Source organism: Copadichromis virginalis, linkage group LG23 (assembly GCF_057382275.1).
Source record: "Copadichromis virginalis isolate Kocher_CV1m ecotype Utaka linkage group LG23, C_Virginalis_male_GT1.1, whole genome shotgun sequence".
NCBI classification, from domain to species: Eukaryota; Metazoa; Chordata; class Actinopteri; order Cichliformes; family Cichlidae; genus Copadichromis; species Copadichromis virginalis.
In genome coordinates, this window is record NC_140639.1 from 33383479 (window position 1) to 33407202 (window position 23724).

At 40.5% G+C, this 23724-nt stretch overlaps 1 protein-coding gene across 1 annotated transcript in view; it reads right to left on the reverse strand.

Annotated features, from left to right (window-relative positions):
• sdcbp2 (syndecan binding protein (syntenin) 2) overlaps positions 1–23724 on the reverse strand; it is a 30733-nt gene that overhangs the window by 3222 nt on the left and 3787 nt on the right. The window contains exons 2-7 of the mRNA XM_085448963.1: positions 10701–10752; positions 9998–10094; positions 5715–5815; positions 4774–4938; positions 2521–2696; positions 1117–1288 (exon numbers count right to left, since the gene is read on the reverse strand). Coding sequence (XP_085305089.1) covers positions 1117–1288; positions 2521–2696; positions 4774–4938; positions 5715–5815; positions 9998–10094; positions 10701–10751 — 762 coding nt within the window. The 5' untranslated portion in view covers position 10752. The remainder of the gene's footprint in view (positions 1–1116; positions 1289–2520; positions 2697–4773; positions 4939–5714; positions 5816–9997; positions 10095–10700; positions 10753–23724) is intronic.

Below are 23724 nucleotides of genomic sequence, written 5' to 3' on the forward strand. Positions count from 1 at the left end.
TTTCCTTCCCACTGTCGCCAAAGTGCTTGCTCATAGGGGGTCATATGATTGCTGGGTTTTTCTCTGTATGTATTATTGTAGGGCCTTGAGGCGACTTTTGTTGTGATTTGGCGCTATATAAATCAAATTGAATTACTCATGAAAGATGAACACTGCATTGTGACATCTTCCACAAATTAGTGATGCTTCAATCTGAGTTTTTTTGTCATCATCATCTTGTTTTAACACTGGTGTGAGGGGCAGATAAAACTGAGGAACCGCATAACGTGATGCTGCATGCTCAAGGACTAGCAGCTTATCAATCCCATGATAAAGCATGACCTGATCTAGGTCTTTATTTATCTTTATTTATTAAATGACCAGACTTTAAACTAAAAACTAAACTCATTAGCTCATCACTGAAGTGTTTACTGCAGTCACATAGACATATCAGGGGAGCTGAAGGCTATTCTCCCAAAGACCTTTCAGACCTGTATGCTACATCTGTCTTTTATATACTGTATGAAATTTGCCAGCTTTTATTCACATTTTACTACAGCTTGTTTGTTTTTTTATTTATTTTTTAAAACATCCACAGAACCAACTTGCCGTGATCTCATTGGATACTCTCACATGGTGAATCATGGTTCTATGAAAGGTCAAGTGGTGCAGAAAGCCAGAAATTTTCAAAAGCAAAGTGAATGCTTCCATAACCGTGAGCACTGCAAAGGTGCATCAAATCGATGTGCAAACAAACCCGAGATAAGAACATGTTGCAAACCTGCATCACAGGGTAGACAGAAACTACGCACCCACTGGAAGCAAACTACTCAACACTTATTAAACACCTCAGAGCTGGGGAGCGCTGCACTTACTTAACACTGCTGGGCGTCCCTGTGTTTTATTACGTTCTCCTATTATGGAAGCAGCCATCTCAGTGCAATCTTTAAAATCAGTCACCAAACATCTGATGAGCATTGCAAACGTTCTGAAGTCACTGTCATTTTCGGTCCATGGTATTCTCTATACTGAACTTCATCTATCATAATACAGATTCCACAACACACACAATATGACAAAATATCCTACCAAACTATTAGATGAAAAGCCTGATATTTGCACGAGTGAGAGTCTGACCTTGAGTCCGATGACATTCTGTCCATTGATTTCACAGATGTAATGTTCAGTCAGCAGGCCATTGCGGGCGGCTGAGCCATCTTTGACCAATGAGGTGATTTTCCCATTCTTGTAGATGAAGCCCACGTGACCAGAGCTATCTTTGTGCATGGTGACGGTGCGCTGAAATGGCCTAGAGACACACACAGGAAAACATCAATAATCCATATGCAGAAAGTCTTAGAGCTTTTGCTATAAAGCAGCATACAACATGCCTGTCATCACAGAACTGTGACTCAGAAAAAAGCATTTCATAACAGTCGAAAAGACAGAAACTAAGAGGAGAGATGACATGTGTGAAACAGTCAGAAGAGGGAGCCAAAGATCTCAGCTCCACAGAGGCTATGATACTGCAACAATACCCCAGCAGTTTAAATATTTTACAGTTTTACATTGGAAATCTGCTCACACATCGATATCACCGAACACATCCTGTTACAGATTCAAAATCCAAAGTGTAGCACTTCTGTATAAAAGGCAAGGTAATAATACATCGGCCGAGTAGTCAGAGATCCTTTGATCCTTTTTGTGTCTGTTCTGTTTTGATGTGTCTAGTTTTAATGTGCACTGTAATATTTATAATTTGCAAGCCCGCAGAGAAATTAAGACGTTCGCAACAATTTGTTCTTAAACCAATGGTGCTACCACTTAGCCTCCTATAGGAACACCGTAGGATACACTTATGGTATCAATTTCAAAATGCTACGTCGCCTCATTCTCAAGTTATCACATTCACAAACATAGGTGTCCAACCGTTTTACCACAGTCGAAAATGAATTTTTGGTGACTCTCATTTCTGAAACAAAACTGAGACTGAAACCAAATAAAAAGTCATCTTATGATGAACACTGAAACTTAATGAGCACCCTTGAAAGTCAAAGTTGGACGAACAGAAAAACTATGACAAGAAAAACATTTCATGAAAAGCTTATTATTCAAACAGTTACTGGAGATCTTGTGAGAACCAACAGCACACTGTAGATGCTAGCTTAAAATGGACAGAGTCTGCTCAACTCCAGCTCCATATTATTATTATTTCAAATTCACAGTTAAATGTAATGCTTGAGTTCAGGATTTCTGCTCTTGGAAAATGGGTAGCAGAGAACTCCGCAGGTCTATGAGACCAGAAGTCTTTTTCAACTACAGCTATTGCCATCTGGTGGCCTACAGAAAGAATGCAGGTGTAAGGCGCTGGCTTCATGGCTTCACGACCGACATGCACATTTATATAGAAAAGCACTCCACTTAAGCTAAACACAACCATGGACAGAATATGGACCAGCTGTATGACATCTGTTATGTTTGAAGCATCAAGTCCTGATATAAGGTTTGACAAGCCCTGCTGCACACTACAAGTCCCCTCACCTGTCCCTGACCACCAGCTCAATGCGGGTCTCAGACGCAGCCTTCAGAGCTTTGTGGGCCTTGTCCGCACTCCATCCAGCAGAGTTCTGCCCGTTGATCTGCAAGACCTGGTCCCCAAAGCGCAGCCCAGCCAGGGCAGCGGGGGAGTTAGCCTGCACCAGCTGGACAAACACTCCCTGAGAGAAACAGATAAAACATTCAAAGTGTGAGGAATGGAGGAAGAGACAGAAAACAGATGCAGGTAGTGGAAAGAATACAAAAGAAGGTGACAAGGACACAGAAATGGGCCATAAAAAGGTAAACAGGATGTTTATGTTCTAACTATCCAATGAAAATGTTTTGTTTGATGGATCTGCGATATAAAAATACTTTTGATAATCTCTATTCTTAGGTCTCTTCTCTGGATTCTATGTTAACCTGAATGCAAAGCTGACTATACTCCTTGGTGCAGAAAGAAATCAAGAGTGCTTAATTTCAGGTCCACAATGATCCCCAACACACTTATTTCAGCTTACTTCACATAGGGCTCATTGTATCAGAACACAAAGTACATGATAACTTAACTACATTAGGAGCCTGTTAGCACTTTCAAGCTACCTGAGCTGACACTCCATCTGTGGTTTGTTGCTGACTTTTTTTTAGGTTTAGATATTCTAATAATTCACTCACGGCATCCCATCATGCCCATAAAAATGGTTCTGTCTTAAAAATGAAACAAGCACAAAAGCAGGTGGTTCCAATAGAGGCTTTATGAGTTTTATCAAAACACATAAATGCTGTGCCCAGTAGTAAGTTACTCATATGATTTCAGGTAGCACAGCCACACTTACAAAGTAAATGTGTAACTAGACCTTAAAAAGAAATACGAACCTATAATTTTTAAAAGAACTGTAACACCAGACTAAAAGAAATCAGCACAATAACAGTATTACCCAACAGACACAAGGCACCAGTTTATTCTGTATCATAGAGCTGATGTCAACACAAGACTCATATGACAGCTTCATAAACACGCTCAGATGACCGACACTATCATCTCTGTGTTACTCACTGACGTGTTCAGTTATTTTTCTGATGCAAAGTATCACACAACCCTGCTCTATGGGCCCCTGCAAGGTAAGAGCAATTCAAACATTTCCCTCTGCCATGCTGCAGAATTCTATAATTACCTCTTCTTATCAATTCATATTACTTGGGCAGAGAACAGGACCTTGTTCTTTTGAACCTATAATAATTATTTTCCATTCAATCATACAGTGTCAACACTGACCTTCAACCTGACCTAAAAAAATCTTGATAAGCCTCACAATGTTCTCTCAGAGAAGGGTCTGTATTACAAAGCAAGCCCAACAAACCAAGGATATCTTTTCCCCATGCGGCTTCACTTACCCTAAAAAAGGGCACTTCAGCCAGGGTTTTCCAATCTGGCTATAAACATGTTTACATGAAAAAATAAATGCAGAAAAGGGTAGAAAAACAACAACAACAAAAATAGCCCACTGCAGAGTAGTCACATGGTAAAAGCGTAATTATTCATTTAAATATTTTATGTAGATATTACTTGAAATTAAAAGTTAGCTAAAGTCATTATTTCAACCCGTTTTCACTAGTAATGTTGCTAAGTTTATTTATACTTATAAGCTGTCACCCTTCATTATTTTGGCCTTCGTGCTTTTGGGATGTTCCTAAGCTGAGCTGACTTACAGCTTTGCAGGCTGTCTTCTACATGCAGCATCATCTGCATGAACTACACGCAAGTTTGTGTAGGTTCTGTACCTCTCTGTTTAGCCAAATAACACCTTAAAGGACACAAACATACTACTATAAGATAAGCTTACACCTTATGTTTTATGGCTCCATGCAGATTTTGGCACAGCCACATTTTTAACACACAAACAAGCATTCAGCAAGCATTTCCTTACAGCTTTCCTCTATTCAAAACACTATTTATGAGTGCCTGCATGTGGCACACTTAGGGGACATCTGCTATAAAAATATTCAGAGTTACACTGTCCCTGAATAAGCTCTGCTCTAGTTTAAGTAGATCAAACAGCTGACACTAGTGATCTATTCGCTGGAAGAAAAGATGTTTCAGACAGTTTGACCCACATCACAACTGTGATCCTGTGCTTAAGAACGCAAGATGTTAGTGTGGATTTCCTCAGTCACTGGTATGGTTTCAAAGGGCTGTTAATGACAGTCAGCCTGTGCTGAATAATTCATGAAGGAGTTGGCTTTTGGCTGTTGACTCACATTGTCGATGGCCCTGAGCCGGAGTCCAACCTTCTTGTCCTGGTCTTTGCAGAGGATGATCTCCCGCAGTCCTGGGCGGATTTCTGCCCTCCTGATGCCAATGTCTGCTCCGGTAACCGGCCGCACCATCCCTCCAACACCTGAGCCAGAGGGCAGTGCCACTTGCTGGAAAGGGCAAACAGCGAGGAAGGTGAAAAGGTTGAAAGACGTGGGTTAAAAAAAAAAGAGAACTAGCAGGGGTGATTTAAAACAGATTTAAGAGCAAGGCTACATTAATATTCAAGTCAACATAAAAAGGAAAGCTGTATCACATAGAGTGGGAGGATTCGGTTTCATCTCCTCCTCCACCAGAGAATGACACGCTTTAGGCTTTTCTTTCAAAAACTTCTGTCGTTAATATGCTTTGAAATTAATTTTTTAAAAAGCAGGAAAATAACAGTGGAGGTGCAGAGAAGCAGCAAATGGCAAAGAACTCAGATGGTTAAATGCCAGGTGACAAAACTGAGCGGAATGTGTCGTCGCCCCCCCGCTCCTCCACACACACACACACACACACACACACACACACACACACACACACACACACACACACACAGTGTTGGAGGGGAGTGAAGAGCTCACACCCTCCCACACAGTGCTCCAGGCCTGCAGTGAGTCATTTAGTAATGTGGAGCTCCAGGAACACAGTACTGTTGCACTCTCACAACTCCTACATCCAATAAAAGCAGGTTTTGAGTCTTTAAATGTTGCTGGTTTGATGTGAGATTAATTATGAAGTTTTAAATTAAATGTGACCAGAATTTAGTGTAAATAAAATGCCAAAATGCCTATTATTATATCTTTTAGTCACAACTGTTAATAAATAAAAAACGAAACATGCCATATATCCACACATAATGGGGTAGCATGAAGATCAAAACACACACAGTTATAATGCTTACATTGTCAGCAACAGGCACCAGGGCCAAGTTCTTCTGCACTTCATCGCTGTTGAGGGCCAGCCCCATGTAGTCTCCCAGTTCCTCCAGATTTGGGTACAGGCCTGGGAGAACAGGCGGGACAGAGAAGGAGGTGAGTGGGTGAAAAACAAGGTCAAGAAGGAACTGAAATAAAGGGAGCAGTTGGAGGCAGACAGAGCAGGTAGAAGGAGGTTGATGTGGTGAGTAGGAAGGAAAAAACGAGCTTTCTACATAATATGCTACCACTTAGGCACAGTATATAGAGAAATATCATCTTGATCCACTGGTATGTCTGTGACCACACCTCTATGACCACCAACACAAATCTGGTAATGTTGTGTGATAAAACTCAAAATGAAGATGTTAGTGGTTCTGAAACATCCTAGCATTGGGACCTCATTTGGTCCTCATTTAGAAATTAATGTTCAATCAGTGGTCCGAAGTCTGTTTGGTATGATATGGATCTCACTTCTGAGAAACACACAAACAAGAACACTGAGGGAAGATTGCTGCAATACAATCAATAAAAAGTTTTAGTGTCACACTCAAGATCATTCGTGCTTTCCTCTCAGTTAGATTATTGTAATAGCCTTTTAACAGGTATCGATTAGAAATCAATTAGTGAATTCTACATTGCCCAAAACGTGGCAGCAAAATCTAGGAGGCCCAGGAAGAGTGCACATAATACCTCAATTTTACTCTATCTTAGTGCTTTTAAGGCCCTTGAATGCCTGGACCCAGACTACACTATACTGGAATTGCTGTCCCTGTACCCACCAGTGTACAGTCTGCTAATTTCTCCCACTTCATGCTTCTCAGTTGCAGAATGATGTGCCTGGCATACTCCAGCTCGCTTCATCTGTATCTTTTTTTAAAATCCCCTTTTAACGACTTAGGAGCAGACCTGCTTCTAAATTATTTACACTTTTTTAGGTTATTTTATTGTTGACTGCTGAGTCCCACTATAATTTATTCTGGACATTGCACTTGACTCTTGCTGAGACACTGGTAACTTATCCTTGAAGTGATTGAAATGATTATAATGTGCACTGTGTTTTGTAGCACTGGTTTTGATGAAATCCCATACAAATACATTTTAATATTTTTCTAATTAATGCAAAAGAAGTAAAGAAGGTAAAGAAGTGCTACCTCTAAACATAACAATGAAGACAGGTTTCCCGCAGTCACAGGTTTTTAAACGATTTAAGTTTGTTTAGCCGACCACCTTCTTTCCAACACTTTATATTTTATTCATGCCATCCATCACTACAAGGGCACAGCCTGAGCTATTAAGCTTTCCGCTGAAGAAATTTGATAATGAGCGGCCTGTGTTGCTGTGCAGTACAACCATTCAGACATCAGCACTGAGCTCCGTGTTATGACATCAAGCCCTCTATAACCTGCTATGGAAAGGTTTGCTTGTTGCTTGTATGTGTCCATTGTGTGTTCTTGTTTTGCCTACGTAAATATCCCAAAGATATAAAAATATAACCATGTAGTTTCATGCAAAGTGATGATACATGCCTGCCTGAATTTCTTTATTTTGGAAAAAGCAAAAGGAAGAATGTGTATGGTAGTATTCAGAGGAGGGAAATAGGTATCAGCCAAGTTGCTAAACACCTATGAAAGTAAGAATGAAAGCCATTTAATTACAAGTTAATCCCCATGTATGATGTTCTTATGTACTTTGAAAGCACATGCAACCACACCCAGAATGGATTGCCAGCAAATTAAGTCATATGTCTACCTGTTCTGTAGCTAAAATTATTAGTAGATTAAACAGGAAAATAATGAACAACTGGTAGCTGGTGGTGTAATTCTTGAAGTAATTTACTCACTGCTGACATGTTACCCGCAGTTACCAGAAAAGCTACAGCTTCAATAAGGAAGTGATTAAAGAGATTTAAACTGTACTGCCTGTGTGGGGGCAAGTGGCTTTTTTTCTTTTAAATAATGGTCTGTGACCAGTTGTGTTTGACCCTATAATTTATCAGGAAGGTCTGACAGGAACTCATTGCTTTTTTACCTTTTCTGTCAAAGGTTGTTGCTATTGGATTCTGACTTCCTGTTTTATAATCACAGAAACTTTTTTGAAAACCAGTGAGGTCGGTTTACTGAGGACAAAAGTGGAAATGAAACAAACTAAGCAGTAGATAGGTGGTATATGTTGAGCGCACCAGAGAGTATGACAGGACAGCAGGAGGGAGTAGTTTAATGATTCTGATCTATTAATACATCACTGAGACAAAATCTTAGTATCATATTCTTATTTTAACATGATCTGAATATGCCATTTTAATAAAATATACACTCCACCTACACACTCAGAAAACCCCCAATGCACACTAATAAATGGCAGGTCTGATCATGGTATGGAAGAGAAGCATAGAGACAGAGAAGCACCCACAACTCGTTGGTCAAGCCTTAAGCAAACAACAAAATATGCTAATTCAAAGTGAAATCCTACAATAGGTCCTAATTAAAATCACTGAATGTGCTCTGCTATATCAGAAAATGAGAATACTTTGTCATAACAGTTGGCCTGTCCTCTCTGCTTTCCTGGTCTATCTTCCTATGCTCTCTTATTTTATCTCTTTGGTTCACCTCTCCCACACATGCCTGCTTCACATGCTCCCACACGGGCAAGTATTAGGAATGATAATGATTTCTCCTTTTTTATTCAATGATGTTCCGTTGTCCTCTCAAATTAGCAAAGCAAAGAAAAGACTACTGGGGTGAAGTATCAACAGTAACAACCTGTGAGCTCTGTAAACAAGGACCTGAATTCAAATCTCCACACTCCCAGGGATGATTAGGATGAGCATGAAGGATGTCCTGTTTTACTAGAACTAGAAATCTCCTGTCTTAGAGAGAAGCTGAAAAACTATTCTATGCATTTATAACATCTAGGATTGACTACTGTAATAGGGATAGGGACTAGAAAGAGAGAGCATCCTATTAAATTCAGAATCGAATTTAAAATCTGTCTCTTCACATATAAGCGCTTGAAAAATAATCAGTCTGTTACTTGGTTATTTGAAGAGTAGAATGGGAGGCAGAGCCTTCAGCTTTCAGACTCCTCTTCTGTGGAATCAGCTTCCAATCTGGATTTGGGAGACAGACACCTTCCCTACCTTTAAGATTAGTCTTAAAACTTCCCTTTTTGCTAAAGCACATAGTTAGGGTTGGATCAGGTGACCCTGAACCCTGCAGTTATGCTGCAATAGGCCTAGGCTGTTTAGGGCTTCCCATGATGCACTGAGCACTTTTTCTTCACTCACCTCTTTTCATTCTCATTTAATATTAGTTATTACTAATAGTAATTACTATTAATATAAATATGCTAGCTCAAAAGAGGTCATCTGATTGTTGGGGGTTTCTGGCTATTATTGTACGGTCTTTTCCTTAGAATATAAAAAACCTTCAGGGAATTGTTGTGATTCCGCAGTATAGTAATAAAACTACATTGAACTGAACTGTTTCTGTTCAGTTTGTTCAATCGAAATGACAAGACACCCTGATATTGTTATTGAACAAAATGAGTATATCCAACTAGGCTTATGTCGATCATACTGCCCCCTTTTCACCTCCTCCTCTTCCTCCCTCCTTTTCAACTCCGCCTCCTCCTCTCCCTTTTCCCTTCATGCCCTGTCCCACCACAACTGCCAGAGCCAGTCTCCATGGTGACTCATAGACAGCTATGCTGAGGTAAAAACAAAAGACGGAAAAGCCCACAGGACTTTGCATCCAAGCAGAGAAAGAAGAAATTGAATGAGTGGGAGAATGGGATAAGGGGGAGTGAAAATAAGTGGTTTTCTCTAATCTCCAAAGGCCCTTTTGCCCACTTTTAATCTTTTGTGGGGTCGTCATTTCTCTCGCCTTGCTTCCATCTAAATCCAACCCACTGCACAGTTCAGGCTTCCGTGCAGACAAAAACACAGAGAAACAAAAACAAATGCACAACAAAACAGAAACAAGTCACAAAAAGACAAATAATAGAATGTGTGAGGCCCCTTTACTCTAGTTATTTTCCTAAATAACTCCTAACACCAATCCCAGTCCTTTATCTTTCCCTTATACAACTGCAAAGTTCTTAACTAAAAGCTCCGAAACACAGGCCCCCCACACAGAGACACAAACACCAAGCAACAGAAACAAGAGAAAGAGAAACCAAAAGACAAAGAAAAAAAGGTGGTGGTGAAGGTTTTTAGGTGACAAAACAAAAACACTTTCTAAAGATTTTTAACAGTGTAAGTGACACTCACTTGATCCTGGCATCCCAGCAGTGGCAGCCTGGGGCTGGTAGGTTCCCTCAGTGATGGCTGGCATGGGTGTGGTAGTCTGGGCGAACTGGGCCTGGGCCTAAAAAGCAATCAAACACACAGTGATTTTTAAATACTGAATTAGAGATAACTGGGCTCAAACCAATACATAAGTATTTTACTGCTGGTAAGGAGACTGACTGAAGGATTTCTTTGCCTACAACAAATATCAATGGCTTTGGAGTGCAAAAATTTCCATTACTGTAAGTAGTTAATTTCCTGATTTCTTACAATGTTCAAACTTAATGTGGTATTACTGGGCTATACAGCTCAGCTTGACCTCTGCTATTCCTGCTAACTCAAAAAAGTTAAAAAGAATTATTAATTTTAAGGCTTATACCATTTTCAACAACCTTAACAGAAATTTTGACCAGGGGTTCTTAAACTTTTACACTGAATATCCAAACCTCCTGAGGAGGGACAAGTTTTACAAACCATTTTATTAAATTACCTCCAAAAAGGTCCCATTCACTGCTTTAGAAGCTATGGTGACTAAAGTGAGTTTCCAAAGAGGCTCTACAACATCAGTAAGACTTCTCATTTTGAAAATGAAAACCACATTGGGAACATATTTGTATATTTTACATGACCTGTTACTTACAAAGCCAGCACCACATTTAATATAGATTCACTTCAAAACCCTTACCTTAATGACCTTGTCGACCTTAAGGTCCTCGAGTGATGGGTACAGAGACATGCTGTGGAGATAACACAACCAACTGTGAGTGGAAATAACAAGATAACAACCCAACCAGATAAGCATCACCAGCTCCAGACGAAAACTGTCTTCATGTCATCCATTACAACTCTCTAATGTAATTTCGATGCTAGTGTTTGAAACGAAGAGTAATAACACAGATTAAGAGTGAATGATGCACACAGTCAAACACTCAGAAAGCCAAAGTAAGAAACTCTGCTCTTGTCTGTGAAGGTTCTCAGTCATCCAGGTCATCGTAGTCAAAGGAGCTTGCAAAGAAAAGCGTCTGGACTTCTTTAAGTTGCTTGAAGACGTTTCACCTCTCATCCGAGAAGCTTCTTCAGTTCTAAGGTCAAATGGTGGGGAGTCCCAGATATAAACCTAGTGGGAGTGACCCCCCACAGAGGGACAAAAGGACCCCCTGATGATCCTCTAATCGCCTGAGCCAAGGTGGGAAACTGGGCGTGGGTCCCAATCAGCCAGAGTTTTGGGTGTGTTCATCTGCTCTTGTGCACTTCACCACTGAGTAAAACTGTATTTCTGGCAACTTTCTGGGGCAACATGGCATGTGTGTGTGCATGGGCAATAGGAGCAAAATCCATGCTTTCTAAAATAATGAACTAAAACAACACTACAGATAGTTAGAAGCACATAAAATAGTAAATAATTGCACAATAACCAGTAAGTGTCATATCATACCGTTCACAGTAAAACCGTTATAATGTTGGGCAACGATAAGAAAATGAAATATCGCGATAGAATATGGCTAAAACACACATGTGCAGTGCCTTTGTTTTCATACACACATGGCGGAAAAAGCATGGCGGCAACGGAGAATGAGAAGGGCGAAAGCGGATCGTTGAATGAAACGGATGAAGCAGAATTGGTTTGTAAAAATGCTGCAACTTCAGTGGTGTGGAACTGGTTTAGCTTTTGTCCGTCAGATACACAACAAAGCACTATTTTTGGTAGAGCATGCTAGCGGGCCGTCGTTATTACCGTGTTTTTTGGAAAATATGGCACACTTAAAATCAATCCTTTGATTTTTCTGAAAATCGACAGTGCCCCTTATAATCCCGTGTGCCTTATGTATGAATTCTGGTTGTGTTTACTGACCTTGAATTGATTTTATGTGGTACATGGCGCTAGGGCTGCTCAATTAATCGAATTTTAATCACGATTGCGATCTGGGCTTTCAACGATCATTAAAAATGACTGAGCCGATTATTAGCCCCTCCCTCATTTATCCGCGACACCTTAAAGGCCGGTCCGTGAAAATATTGTCGGGCATAAACCAGTCCGTGGCGCAAAAAAGGGTGGAGACCGCTGATTAAGAGGACCCGAGGGAAGCTCGGAAAGCTAAGCAGAAGTTATTTGGAGAGTGACTGCCGTTGGTTGAAAAGAGTTAAAAAAAAAAAAAAAATTTTCAGTGGTGTTGCACACTATTTTATATTATTTTTTTAAAGTCATTGTTAACCCTTTAAAGCCGGTCAGAGCAGCACGCTCCGTTTTGCGTAACTATTTTTAAATCCCTGTAGAACCTGAACCGTGTAAGCTAGCGCAATAATTTGTTTTGCATATGAAACCGGAGGAGTTGTACTTACATCTGATGCCATCAGCTTGTCCTCGGTCACGGTTTCGTTCCACATATAGCTTTGCAAAAACTGCATAAAAAGCGCTTGCAGCAACAAAAACATAATATTCCAGAAACACGCTTTGCCGTTCCTATCAGCTGTTCGTAACACTTCCCACAGTGAAATGATGCACATGCTGTTTTCTTTGCAAATTTGCATCATAGGATTGTTTTTTGTTTTTCCTGCAGTATATAAAAATTGCTGTATCTCCAAAATAAAACTATGAAGACACTCAAAATAAATTTCCTGTGGTGGGAAACTATTTTTTGCAACTTTATTGTATTTAAAGTTTTGAGGGATAAACCTCTTAAACTTCTCCAAGTAGAAATATGGTTCTATAGTAGGTCTTAAAGGGTTAAATAAATATCGTCAAATAATCGTGATCTCAATTTCAGTGAAAATAATCGTGATTATCATTTTTGCCATAATCGAGCAGCCCTACATGGCGCTCGAAAATCTGTCAAATGTTTCAGTATGACTTTGCTAAGCTACGAACCCGCACCGCTTGATGGATTGTCGGAGCATTACGGCTATCGTAGGCAGGAGCGTCGCGGAGTGATACGTACTGTGCTTCAATTACCGTATTGTGTGTGTATAACCTCTTTTTAAGTTTTGTGGATATTATGCATGGTTATGCTGAGGATATGTCGGCCAATTTCCACTGGAAATGCCTTTTGGTTAAACTGTCAGCAAGGAATTTACATTTGCACTGTTAATTTTTATATAGCTTTAATGCACAAAAAAAACAGCTGCTTGTTTAAGTGAAAATACGTTGATGGGTTTTTTTGCACTAATAAAGTTGTGGAGATGTAAAGTATTTTGTCTAGTGTCAATTATATCGTCAGTTATATCGTTATCGCAAATTTTCAAATGTATATCGTGATAAATATTTTTGGTCATATCGCCCTGCTCTAATAACCAGCTGCTTTTCCATTGAGTCCCTCATCTTGTGGTTGGTCTCCACCTCGGCACACTCAGTGAGCTTTTTACATGTTTTAAAGACTTCTTCTAGCAACTAATTCAACTGTCGCTGTATATCGAGATGAAATAAATCAAATCAAATACATTTTCTTCACCCTCAGAAAATAACTGTTTAGCAACCTCTCACTTTGTATTATTATTGTATTGCCAAACCGTAAGCACATTAACACAGATTTAGAAATAGCATTTGGCTATTTCTAAATCTGTGTTTCTAAATCTGTGTTAGGCAGTGAATAAATCCAAGCTAAGGTGACCTTTTGTCCAGACAGTACATGGAACAGTTTTCCATAGTTTAACATTAGCAGCAAAGCTCCAGAAATGAAGAACCTGGCAACGAATGGCCAGGTGAACACACAGGCACTGTCAATATATGTAAAGGACCATAGAAAAAACAAGGTCACTTATTCCAATGTGTGTCACCTAGGGACACAGTTATCTTCTTCAGTCTTGTTTTAACACTGGATGAATGAAGGTGTGCACATGTGTGTGCTGACTTTGAACTCACATTACCGTAAATGACGTATTCTGGACAAAGTAGACATGACACAAGGTATTTTGGTAGAATGTGTACAGTGCACAAAAGTAGGACAATATATAAGAAAGTCTTTTAATCATCTCCTCTGAACTGTGGTAATGATGAAGGTCTCTGCTAAGGTTCAACAACATTGCACTGAATAACACTCAGGTCTGTAAATATAAATGAGTTGTACAGAGCACATGCGGCTTGCCACACAACATAATATTGAGTCAACACAGGTGGAGGAAAAAAGACTTATGGAGAAACACATAAGCAGAGAGTATTAGCTCTCAGCATCCTACAATGGCAAAAACCATTATAATGCAACCTGGACTCCTTTGCGGTTTTAGTCTAAACAAAATTCAGGCCAGAAGACATTATCATGAACACAAACAAACAGCTGGGTGCAACAGGAAGAGGAAATGAGAGGTAGTAGACAGTCAACAGTCCAGCAGAACAGGCTAAGACATGCAGTGGCATGGTTACGCATTACAAGGAAGCATGTCTGCATCTGGTGTATGTTACTGTAGAACCTGCTCGCTCATTTGCTTTGTTATACAATAATGCTCATGTTTTCCTGTACTCTGGTGCCTGGTAATCTGACACAACAGAAAGTTCATGGATGCTTCTACAGGACAACACCTTATGTAAAAAAAAGTTGGTTGTCCAAAGTTTATGTAAAATAAACTATAGCATCCTCTGGTAACATGCTCAGGTAGCATGTTGACTCAGGTCCTGGCTTCAAACCAGCAGGTTTCTTTGGGTTCCCATGCTGATTCATCTCACCAGGACATTGTCACAAAACAGATTCTCAAGAGTTTCCTGCTACTTTAATTTATTTTATCTATTTGCTCAACGTTTTATCCTTATTATTTTGCAAATTGTTATGTTTGTTGTTGTTATTGCTTGTGTACAGTGTCCTTGAGTGTTTTAAAAAGCGCTTTCTTAATTAAAATGTATTGTTATTATTATTATAATTCTTATTATTATTGTTGTCAAGAGATGTATTCTAAAACACTTCTTCAGCTGAGAATCAGAGAGGAGAAACACACAGTTTTACTTGCATGCAAGGGCAGTACAGAGCACTCGCACTGAGAGTGAGAGCTCTGAGACTCGCAGCTCTGAGACTGCCCTGGTCTTTATTTATACATCAGTGGGTGTTTGTTCCTTACATTGGAATGTGGAGGTGTATATGTCTGTGTGTGTGTGTGTGTGTGTGTGTGTGTGTGTGTGTGTGTGTGTGTGTGTGTGTGTGTGCGCGTCAGAGTGTGACCCCATAAACGACTTCCCTAAACCTGCTGGTCTGGAAAATTCAACAGTTCATCTATATGTAAAAAAGGCACTTAGACTAATACTGACATAGCTACGTTTATCCTACCGTAAAACAATAAAAGAAGGTACAACCTTTCCCATGCTCCCAGGATGTGGGTGTGAATGCCAGAGCACTCTGGAATGCACACAAAGCCTTTGCAGACTATTGAGGATCGCACATCCTATCACTACCATATGTAAACTTATATTATTAAAAGATTATACTGACTACCAAGTACAATTTTCTATTGACAATTATTATTATCATTATTGAATTAAGTGCTGACCTTCACCGTATATCAACCAGACTCCATTTTTGACCCATTCTTTTCAGTTTACTGTCATAGCCAGGGGAGGACAGACATTTGTTTAGAACTCTTAAAGATGTCGAAGAAGCAAGCTCCTTTAAGCGATTACTTTGGTGTTCCTCCACCTCCAAAGAAATGTCAGAAGGAGTCCGAACCGCAAAAGAAGGGCATATTCCCGGAAAAGTGGTTGCAGGAAGTGAGCTGCCTTCAAACAAATGATGAACGCAGAGATGTGGTGCATATTCCCATCATGTCTGTCCTCCTCCAGAAAATCTTATGCACGCAAACACGCGTTGCAACTTCTTATCTGGTGCGCATCTTTTATTTTGACAGTGCATGCACACGTGCGGACAACTTATGTGCACCCCTGATCATAGCATCCTAAAAGCAAAAGATACTTGTATAAGTTGAAACCTGAACATCTGTCCAAATGTTTCTTGCAAAACTGGTTTTATAAATAATAGCTAACTGTAATTGCTATTTTTCCTGAAAACAGTTTTATATCTTCTTCTTAGTAATATTAACATCATAATCTACTTTTCTTGTTAGGCACAATTTTTCTCAAAGAGATTTTATCCAAAACCAATCATTCATTCTGTAATAAAAACAATCTGCTAACGAGATTTCTTAATTGGAATTTGTGACAGACTCACTGCTGGAACTGTATATTCACTAATTCTATTTATGGTCACTGCTCAGCAGCCCATTCTGACCCTGGAAAACCCCACCTTTGTTGGTCTTGCATTCTTTAAATAACCCAGAGAACTCTGCAACAACTCCACTGTACTTGACCAAATCCCAAAACAAAAAAAGAAAAAAGAAAAAAGAAAACACACACTTACCCACACATTACCACGTGGGAATATATAATAGTGAAAAGCGGAGCTTCATAAACTTTATCTGCCATGTTCAGCAGCTGATTTGCTGCCACATACACCAAAAGTATTGATCTAAAAAATGACTATAAATGTCAATACCACAGCAATAGCAAAGCCTGGTTTCCATACAAAATCCATATCCTCATATTTACCTTAGTTTCACTTCATATTTTATTCTTGGTCCACAAAACCCCTCCCACACTGGTTCAGCCCCAGTTGCATGAGGGCAAACGTAATCATGGATCTATATTGCAAACTTCATAAACTATCTCTTTTTAATCGATAGTTTATCATTAGTAGCTGGAAAAGGTGAGCAGTAAAAAAGAAGTGTGGAAGGTGGAAGTAAATCAGTTTTACTGAATATGACCACTGTATCTGAACACTAAGGAAAAGCACAGATATCCTTTTTTGAAAATAAAACTTCTTTGCCCCACATTGTGTTGAGGTGTACACTACACCAGCGGTCTCCAACCTTTTTTGCGCCACGGACCGGTTTATGCCCAACAATATTTTCACGGACCGGCCTTTAAGGTGTCGCGGATAAATACAACAAAATAAAACTAGTACTGGTACCGAAAAAAAGAAGATTTATTCATAACACACGTGAAAAAACCCAGGAAAACCGAGTAAACGATATAACAAAATAACGCTGAAAACCGATAAAAACATGGAAAACCATACATTTCACACCTGAGCCTCAACTCTCGCGGCCCGGTACCAGTCCGAGGCCCGGAGGTTGGGGACCGCTGCACTACACAACAATTAAGCTTTTCAGCTTGTGAGGTTTTGTTGTTGTTTAGTTTCCAGATAACAATCTGCAGACTTCATACATGAAAGGTAACAAGCAGCAAAGAACCGGGAAAAGCAGAGAGCATTACAAATGGAACATGTTGCAATGGATGAACTTTTTAAACCTCTTCATTTTCCAGCTACAGTGCATGATTGCCTGTGATAGGCAATCATGCACTCACACACAGAGGGCACTCATGGCATATACCCAACTACTTTGTGAAAATTACTTTTTTAATTGTTACTGTATTTCATGAGAGGCTTTCAAAGACTTTCATGGATGTACAACATGATGATCTTTTTCTTTTTAGTTTGGCAGCTATTTATGTATCACGGATATTATCAAATATGTACCATTACATAATGGAAAAAGTCTTGTTTATGACATCAACACTAAGATGGCATTTACTGACAGGAATGAAAGGTGTTTATCTCTTGTGACATAAATCTTGCACTGGACACCTTTTCAAAGGTAGTTGTACTTTTACAATTCCAGTCTTGTATCTCCCCCAGCAGCAAGCTGATGAGGTCACTGTTATGACCAGCTATTAGATAATTTATCTTTGGAGAATCCGTCATCCTGTAGTGAGACGTACTTCAACTGTACTGCTGTCGACAGCAGCTGGTGACAGTAATCCTTGTTATACTCTGGAAACCCGCTGCAAGTTAGACAACCACAGTGATCAGAACCTCCAGCAGCTGGAGAACTGGTTCAGGTGCCGCCACACTAAGTTCACAGAAGCTGCTGGTCCAAGATCTTGGAGTCTGCGTCCATGGACAGGATGAATAACTGACTGGAGAGGCAGCTCACTATTGATTATTTACTGCTACAAATGATAAATATATTACAGTTTATAATTGTATTCATAAAAGCAGTGGTGTGCGTCAATGCCCCTCCTGGCAATAAAAATACATTCTAATTCAGTTGAAAGACTGTAATGTGTTGAAGAGCTCAAAGACTTCAACAGAATTTTGTTTTTTTTTCCTAATGAAGATTTCTTGGTTTCCATAACATGAATACATTTTTTTTTACTAAATACCCACTGCTCTCAACTACCAAAACACTATCTGGATCTAGGGCTGGGCCATATTATACCGTTCACGGTAATACCGGTATAATGTTAGGCAACGATAGGAAAATGAAATATCGCGATAGAATGGGAGTAAAACGCGCATGCGCAGTGTCTTTGTTTTCATACGCACATGGCTGATTGTTGAGTGAAACAGATGAACCAGAATTGGTTTGTAAAAATGGTGCAACTTCCGTGATGTGGAACTGGTTTGGTGTTTGTCCGTCAGATACACAACAAAGCACATTTTTTTGCAGAACATGCAAGCGGCCGTTGTTATTGTCGTATTTGTTGGACTAAGATGCTCTTAAATCTGGGAGTAATCTGGGTCCTAAACTCCGTATTCTTCAGGTCAAACAAACACTGCAGCATCACTTAGAGTTAAAAACTGTCTAAATTCTTTCATCTTTAATAAAACGATCAGCATTGCTGCTTTACCAGGTGTAACTAGAGCTGGGCGATATGAGATTTTTTCATATCACGTTATGTTTTTTTCATTTCAGGCGATAACGATATCTATCACGATATAAGCCAAATAACTATATTTGTAAGATTTAAATGTGCCGTTGCTCACAAGTAAAATGTGAAATAATCAGCAGCTTGTTTTTAAATATTTATTTCCCATAATAAGTTCAACAGGGTAGATGTACTTAAGGAACATGAGACTTTTTCAGATAAATAAAGGCAAATATTGCAAACTACACAAAAGGCAGCCGCTAAAGCGTTTAAGTTTCAAAATAGAACAAATGAAACAGACTAAATTGTCAATTCCACTTAGAAACAAAGTATTAATTCTAAAAATAAATCTTAGTTTGTTTTACAGAAGAACAGACAAAACTGACTAACTGACTAACTTTTGTCAGTATCAAATAAACTGAGAACTAAAAGGAAATTCTCAATCTCTCCTTGTTGTATAGCTTAGCTTTTCAAACAGTTTTAACAGTTACTTTAGTCTGACAAAAGCCGAATGACGAATTAGCGCTTCCAGTCAGAGACTGAGGCTACGTCCACACGTACACGGGTATTTTTGAAAACGGAGATTTTCCGTTTTCGTTTTAAAAAAGAATCCCGTCCGCACATAAAGGGAGAAATGAAGGAAAACGCTGCTATGAACATGCCAAAGCAGCAGGTGGCGCTAGATTCCTAACCGTGCAGAAATGTTGGCCAATCAGAAGTCTAGAAGCCTCGGTGGGAAAAAGTAAACAAAGCTGCGGCATAGAAGCAGAACCGAGTCATATGTGTGGAGGGACAGTAACTGTGTGTATGTGTAAGCATTTAAACACTGCAGAGAGTAGAATTAACAGTAACAGTATTGTAGAAATTCATTTCACCGAAACAATAACGTGGCGCACAGTGTGACGCATGCACCAGTTTATTGTATTTCCAGACTTGCTTTTGGCACAATTTACAGTGCACGCTACTCTGTTTTTTGTCAGACTTGAAATAGCCGAAATACCTTCAAACTACGGAACTTCTATGGCTCTTCCGTTCGACAATCTCTCCGGCATTGGAACCATCATCTGTTTTCTCTTCGGTCACGCTCGGTTGATTTTTCTAGTCGGCACACTCATTTCCTCCATTATGCGCTGGCTCCATTATCCGCTGGCTGCTTCCCAAACAAACACACATGCGGCTTGGCACTTGTGCTGTACGTAACAAGTGACGCGACGTGACACTGCGGCTGTGATTGGTTCGGCTCTGCGCTACTTGATTTGGATTGGCTGACCTTTTTTTTTTTTTTTTTTTTTTTTTTTTTTAAGAGGACAAGAGCGGCGAGGTCTATCGCGATAGCTTAATTTCTCTATCGAGTAAAAGTTATATCGCGATACATATCGTTATCGTTCTATCGCCCAGCTCTAGGTGTAACTATAAAGTTTAACTTCCAGGCATCCATGAAAACAAAAGTTATTACATTTAACGGAGTTAGAAGTTAGCAGGAAGCTAGCGGAAGTTAGCTCGCTAGTTTAGCTAGTTACCTAAGCATGATATTGCATGTTCTGACTGAGAGATTTCTGAAAAAAATCAAACGTACAGCTCTGCTATCACTTCCAACATAAATGAAGACAGGAAACTAAACAGCAGTGACGTTTGTAGGGTTACTGAAGTTGGGCTAGCTGGTATATAATGATGTGCTACGTGATCGCTACCGACACAGCTATGTTAGCATAACATAAACAGTGAAGCTGGAGGACGAACACTAACACTTTTCCACTTATAAAAGTTAACGTGAAGGTTCTTCATGGTTAGAGACAAATGCAATCGCATGGCAGGATGCTGTAAACGGACCAAACTTCAGTCAGGAGAACAACTGAGATAATCCATCCACAATACGAGGTTAGTCATTAATATACTGCAACAACATGGGAATAGAGCAGCTGCCAGAGAATTCAACATTAATGAATCAATGGTACAGAAGTGGAGGAAGCAAGAAGAATGAGTTTAATAAAGTTTGATTTATCTGACTGCTTTGTTTCGCTTAATGTGCCATAAGGTGCCGTGCACCTTATGGTCCGAAAAATGCGTACTGCACACTGCAGTTTAATGTTGCAAATGAATGAATATTCTTTATTGTCATTGTCACAGGTACAATGAAATTGAAAGATGTCTCTGGTCAGTGCAACATCACAAAAGATAAATACTTAAAAACTATAATTAAATACTTAAAAACTATAATGATAGGATATAAAAGATAGAAATACATATAAAATACAGTATTCTCATACCGTAGATACACCCAAGCAATCCAGGCCTAAGGCCCCAGACACTCAACATACGACCTAGTTGATATATCACTCAAACAATCAATCACTCAATCAATTTGTTAGCGCATCCAACAAAACATGTCTGAAAGCATTCCAACATCAAGGGCACAAATGACAACAGGGGCAATGAAAGTCATCTACTTTTAGTAGCATTGAGACATGATATTGCAATTGGGTAGAAACTGTGTTTGAGTCTGTTAGTCCTTGTGTATGTTGTTCTATACCGTTTACCTGAAGGCAGCAGTTCGAACATGGAGTGTCCAGGGTGTGAGGTGTCCTTTATGATGTTATGGGCTCTTTTGAGGCAGCGGGAACTGTGTAGGTCTTTCAGTTTGAGGAGAGGGCAGCCGATTGTCCTTTGGGCAGCGTTGATTACTCCCTGGAGTGCTTTCCTCTGAGCCACTGTGCAGCTAGCGTACCATATGCCTATGCAGTACGTTAGTATGCTTTCGATGGAGGCTCTGTAGAAAGACACCAGCAGTCTCTGTGTGATGTTGTTCTTCCTAAGCACTCTCAGAAAGTACAGTCTCTGTTGTGTCTTTTTCAGTAGCTCAGAGGTATTCACACTCCAGGATAGGTTTCCCTCTATGCTGACTCCCAAGAAGCGGAAGTCTGCCACCCTCTCCACACAGTCGTCGCTGATGATTAGTGGTTGGATTTCTGTCTTGTGTCTTCTGTAGTCAATTATGAGTTCTTTGGTCTTTTTCGTGTTTAGGAGAAGGTTGTTATCCTTGCACCATGAAGACAGCCGCTCCACCTCATCTCTGTAGGCAGACTCATCTCCCCCAGATATGAGCCCCACCACAGTAGTGTCATCTGCGAACTTTACAATGGTGTTGCTCTGGTGGGCGGGGGTGCAGTCGTGTGTATAAAGCGAGTAGAGCAGTGGACTAAGCACGCAGCCCTGTGGCGACCCAGTGCTTAGATTTAGGGCTGGAGATGTGTAACATCCCACTCTCACTCTCTGTCTGCGGTCGGTGAGGAAGCTATTGATCCACTTACAGGTGCTGTGAGGAAGCCCTAGGTCTTTTAGCTTGGCGTCCAGTTTGTATGGAAGAATGGTGTTAAATGCCGAGCTATAATCCACAAAGAGCATACGCACATAGCTTCCTTGCCTCTCCAGATGTGTTAATGCTACATTGAGTGCTGTTGCTATGGCGTCCTCTGTCGATCGGTTTGCTCTGTAGGCAAACTGGTGTGGGTCAAGGCTGCTGGGTAGGGCTGCTGTAATGTGGTAACGCACAAGTTTCTCAAAGCACTTCATCACCACCGGGGTTAGTGCCACTGGTCTATAGTCATTTAGGCTAGAGATATGAGGTTTCTTGGGCAAGGGTATTATGGTGGAGGTCTTGAGGCAGGGTGGGACGTTTGACTGTTCAAGGGATTGGTTAAAAATCCTGGTGAAAATATAGGCAAGCTGGTCTGCGCAGTCTCTCAGCACACGTCCTGGTACGCCATCTGGGCCGGCTGCCTTCCTCGGGTTAACAGCCCGCAGGGTGCGCCTCACTTCATGCTCCTCCAGAGTGATGATGGTACTGCTGCTGTGGGCTGTATGGTGTAGCTGTTCCTCTGAGGCATAGGGTGCAGTGACCTCAAAGCGTGTGAAGAAGGTGTTCAGCTCCTCCGCCAATGCTGGGTCACCTTCAGCCATACCTGATTTGGACTTGTAGTTTGTCAGCTGCTGGACACCCTGCCACACCAGCCGGCTGTTCTTACTCTCCAGGTGGTTCTCGATCTTCTTCCTATAGTCCGCCTTGGCCTTCTTAATGCCTTTTTTCAGGTTGGCTCTAGCCCTGCTGTAGCTCTCCCTGCTTCCGGACCTGAAGGCGCTGTTCCTCTCTTTTAACAGCTGCTGGACTTCCCGGGTCATCCATGGCTTTTGGTTGGTGTAAACCCGGATCTGCTTGTCTACTGTGACAGTGTCTATACAGTGTTTGATGTAACAGAGGACACTGTTTGTGAACATTTCCAGGTCTTGATGTTGGAAGATATTCCAGTTGGTTCTGTCAAAGCAGTCCTGTAGCTGTTGAGAAGCGCCCTCTGGCCATGTTGTTATAGTTTTAGTGATGGTCGACGCAGTTTTCCTGATTGGGGCATATGCAGGAATTAGGAGCAGGGATAAATGGTCAGATTGGCCCAGATGTGGTAAGGGTCTTGCCCTGTAGCCCTTCTTGATGTTGGAATAGACTTTATCTAAGGTGTTAGCCCCTCTCGTGGCACACTTCACATGCTGGTGGAAATTAGGGATAGCTGTTTTTAAATCCACCTGATTAAAATCACCCGCTATAATGTGCACTGCGTCAGGATATTTATTGAGTTTATTGTTGATGTTCGTGTGCAAAAGCGCTAGTGCCACGTTAGTATTTGCATCTGGCGGTATGTAAACAGTTGTTATTACCACAACAGTGAACTCCCGTGGAAGATAGATGGGCCTGCATTTGACAGTCAGATATTCTATGTCCGGAGAACAGTGACGGTCTATGATCACTGTGTTTGTACACCAGCTGTTATTCACGTATATGCAGATTCCCCCTCCTTTTCTCTTACCGGAATTGTTTGTTCTATCCTGGCGCTGTGCGGTGTAGCCTGCTAGCTCAATAGCAGAGTCCGGGATGGACTGATGCAGCACCTCTTTTTAACTTCAGTGGATATTATACATGGTTATGCTCAGGATATGTCAGCCCATTTCTACTGGAAATGCCTTTTGGTTAAACTTTCAGCAA